The sequence below is a fragment of the Daphnia carinata genome, chromosome 8 (genome assembly GCF_022539665.2).
Source record: "Daphnia carinata strain CSIRO-1 chromosome 8, CSIRO_AGI_Dcar_HiC_V3, whole genome shotgun sequence".
Lineage (NCBI taxonomy): Eukaryota > Metazoa > Arthropoda > Branchiopoda > Diplostraca > Daphniidae > Daphnia > Daphnia carinata.
In genome coordinates this window covers 555,357-558,288 of record NC_081338.1, presented here as the reverse complement: position 1 = coordinate 558,288, position 2,932 = coordinate 555,357, and the positions used below count along the sequence as shown (strand labels likewise).

At 36.4% G+C, this 2,932-nt stretch overlaps 1 protein-coding gene across 1 annotated transcript; it reads right to left on the bottom strand.

Annotated features, from left to right (window-relative positions):
- Positions 1-614: 614 nt before the first annotated feature.
- Positions 615-1,773, bottom strand: LOC130688092 (anaphase-promoting complex subunit 10-like). The gene is made up of 5 exons (XM_057511085.2): positions 1,635-1,773; positions 1,360-1,555; positions 1,128-1,290; positions 926-1,036; positions 615-857 (listed from the first exon to the last, which is right to left on the bottom strand). Exons 2-5 carry the CDS (start codon positions 1,481-1,483, stop codon positions 677-679), a joined length of 579 nt encoding a protein of 192 aa, XP_057367068.1. The 5' UTR covers positions 1,484-1,555; positions 1,635-1,773; the 3' UTR covers positions 615-676.
- Positions 1,774-2,932: the final 1,159 nt, after the last annotated feature.

The following is a 2,932-nucleotide window of genomic DNA, read 5'->3' as shown; positions in this document are numbered from 1 at the left end:
CAGGGGCCGAGCCCTATAAACTATTGTTTTAACACGCGATATTTGAAATTACTTTCGGATAATAATAACATCATGAAGTAACAAGAACAAGAAATAAAATAACATTTAATATATTCGACAAAGAACGAATAAAATATTATACAATATAAGTAATAAATATAAATATAAATAAAATAATTAAAAAATCTATGATTTCTGATTCTGATTCGAAATTTTTATTCACAAAATTTTATTAGACAGGACACTGTCTGATGTATACAAAAAAGGGTTGGTTATTCTACAACTGAGTAGACGTTATGACCGAATGGCATTACATACTTTCCTTGTAATGAATAGAATGCAAAAAAGCGTTAGACGAAATAAGATTTTAGAACTTCAAAACGAAATGTCATCTTAAATACCATGACATGCAAATTTGAAAGAAAACTAATTGATTTTCCCAAATTAAATGGTTGAACACGACAAAGGGTTTTGCCGACATGGTTGGTTGTACCAAATGGCGAAACAGTCGTCTAACAATTTAAATTACGTTCGTATCTGAAATAACCAAAATGGAAGGTAGAACGCAAATGAAATTCAGCAAAAAAGACAGAATTGCATACAAAAAGACGGAGAAACTTTAAAGCAATAGTACCGCAACTAATGCCATATATTGTATTTTTGCTTTAACGTGTTTTTATTTCAGAGTGTTAAACATGCACATTTCTCTGCTCAAAAACTGAAAATTCTGCAATGGTTTGATTGCAACTATGGTTTGTGAAACTGGTGAATGAACTCTAACATTTCGGAGATGAGTATCACGGCCACTTTGGTGATTGCTGAGTATGGCTAATTGAAGCATGAATGTTCGAATGTACCTAGAAAGCATTGTTTCCATTACACATATCTCTTTTAAATACTAAATTTAATACAAAAATGTATCTACTTGTCTTGGGCGTCCTTTAGTGGGATTGCTATCCAGCCATTTGGTTCATTTAGTTCTACTACTTCTACTTCTTGTAAATCACTGAAACCTGTTCCTGCTCTTATGGATATTCTATGAAAAATTCGAATCCCAGTACAAAGAGTACATGTAATAGTTTCTTTGTTTAGTATTATTATTATTTCAAATTCAGACTTTTCCATACCGACTTGGTGTGTAACTCTCATCTGCCTTATAATCCGCAAATATCCAGATGTTTTGGATGGTTGTTTTCTTTCTAAATTGAATGTTGACCAGATGTGGTAATTGACCATCAGATTGCCAGTATGTGTCAGTACTGTCATCTCTTAGTTGATCAATTCCAAAGCCTAGTACAACCGATTAAATTTACAATATTAAGGAGTATGATCCTAAGAATTTATGTATTTGAAACAAACCAGCTTTGCACGAGGAAAGGGACCAAACAGCTTGATCACCAACTTCAAGAATACTTCCTTCTTTTTCTTCTTTTTTGGGATTGAACTCTTCTCCAAGTTCGTCGGAAACTGACGAATACGCCATATGTAGTTTTACCACTAAAAGCAAAACGGATTCAACTAGTTGTAACTATGGTAGTGGTCACAGGCATAAAATCTGTTAGGCAGAATTCAGTAGACAATTTTAAGGCTATACTCCAATAAATCTTTAATTGTTGATCCTATGCATCACTTACATTTTACTTTGATAAATCCTTTGTCAACAGGTTTGTACCTTACATTAAACCATTAATTAAAATTTTTTTGATTCCTGGTAACTTTCTGCTTCTTTAGCCTTGTTTTTTAAAACAATTTTGCCCTTCTGCGACATTGCCACGTTTACATTGAATTTTTGTTGAAGAAACTCGCCTACGCTTAGGTAGGGCTCGGCCCCGCGACGATCGGGCACGATTTTGGTCAAACCGCGCGGTTTATAAAAAAAAAAAAAGACAAACCGGTGCGGTTCGGTTTGTCGTTTTTCAAAAACAGATCACAGCGCGGTTTGACGGTTTGTACCCGCGGTTTGTACCCGCGGTTTTATACAGTTTGCACACAATAATAAGTCGGAAATTAGGTTTTGAGCAAGTTGTATTTTCTGGCTTTTCAATTTATTAAGTTTCATTGAACAATCCGGCTCTGAACCAGGAACGCAAGCAGATGAGAGCTTCAAGAGTCTCAGGGTTTAGGCTCATTCGAGCGATCCCGAAAACATCTTTTCCCGTGCTGAACGCCCTCTCACTGCTTGCGCTAGTGACTGGGATGCACAACATTTCTCTAGCCATTTCGGATAATTTAGGCCATCTTTTAGACCTTTGGGCCCAGTAGCTGAAAACATCAGTCGGACTACAGTTGCTTGGTTCGACCACTTCATTCATGTACTGTTTCAGTTCATCTGTCTTGGATTCAGTTGTTCTTGTAGATATAATATCAGCTATGAAAGACTGGTCCAATTTGGATTTTGAACTGGAACTTCCATCTTCGATGTCGCTGTTAATCGTCGTTGAACTGTCACATGGCAAATTATAGGCTTTCCACAGAAGATCAATCCTAAAAAAATGTATTGTTTTTTAGCAAATAAACCAATTGAACTAATTGAATTCGAAATAAACTTACGCTGGTTTTACCCTGGTTGAAATGAGATCAACATTACCACCATCCAATGGTGTAAATGAATCATTATTCTCAGCACCGCAACTCCACCCGTGATTTTCAAAATATTCCAGTTTGCAACGAGGATCCAGAAAGGTTGCAACCATAACAATCGGAGACGCCTTGTCGTAGTAATTGGACAACTTGTCCAAACCGGCGGCAGCGCCCTTTCTAATTAGGTGGTGTCTGTTTCTGTCTCCTGTCACGTCTTCAAGGAGATTTAGTAATTTGTTGTACAAAGGAACAACTAGAGATAAGGTAGGGTAACTTGTTGCCTCGACGTATGTTGTGATCAATGCGAAACTCTTCAGAAAATTGAAAATCTCCTGTAGAATGTGCCATTCAT

Excerpts from the sequence above, each read along its gene's own strand:
- LOC130688092 (XM_057511085.2), bottom strand. The coding sequence starts at position 1,483 with ATGGCGTATTCGTCAGTTTCCGACGAACTTGGAGAAGAGTTCAATCCC. Across the intron at positions 1,291-1,359 it reads CCTTTCCTCGTGCAAAGCTG|GCTTTGGAATTGATCAACTA; the intron begins GTTTGTTTCAAA and ends CGGTTGTACTAG. Across the intron at positions 858-925 it reads CTAAAGGACGCCCAAGACAA|GTACATTCGAACATTCATGC; the intron begins GTAGATACATTT and ends AATGCTTTCTAG.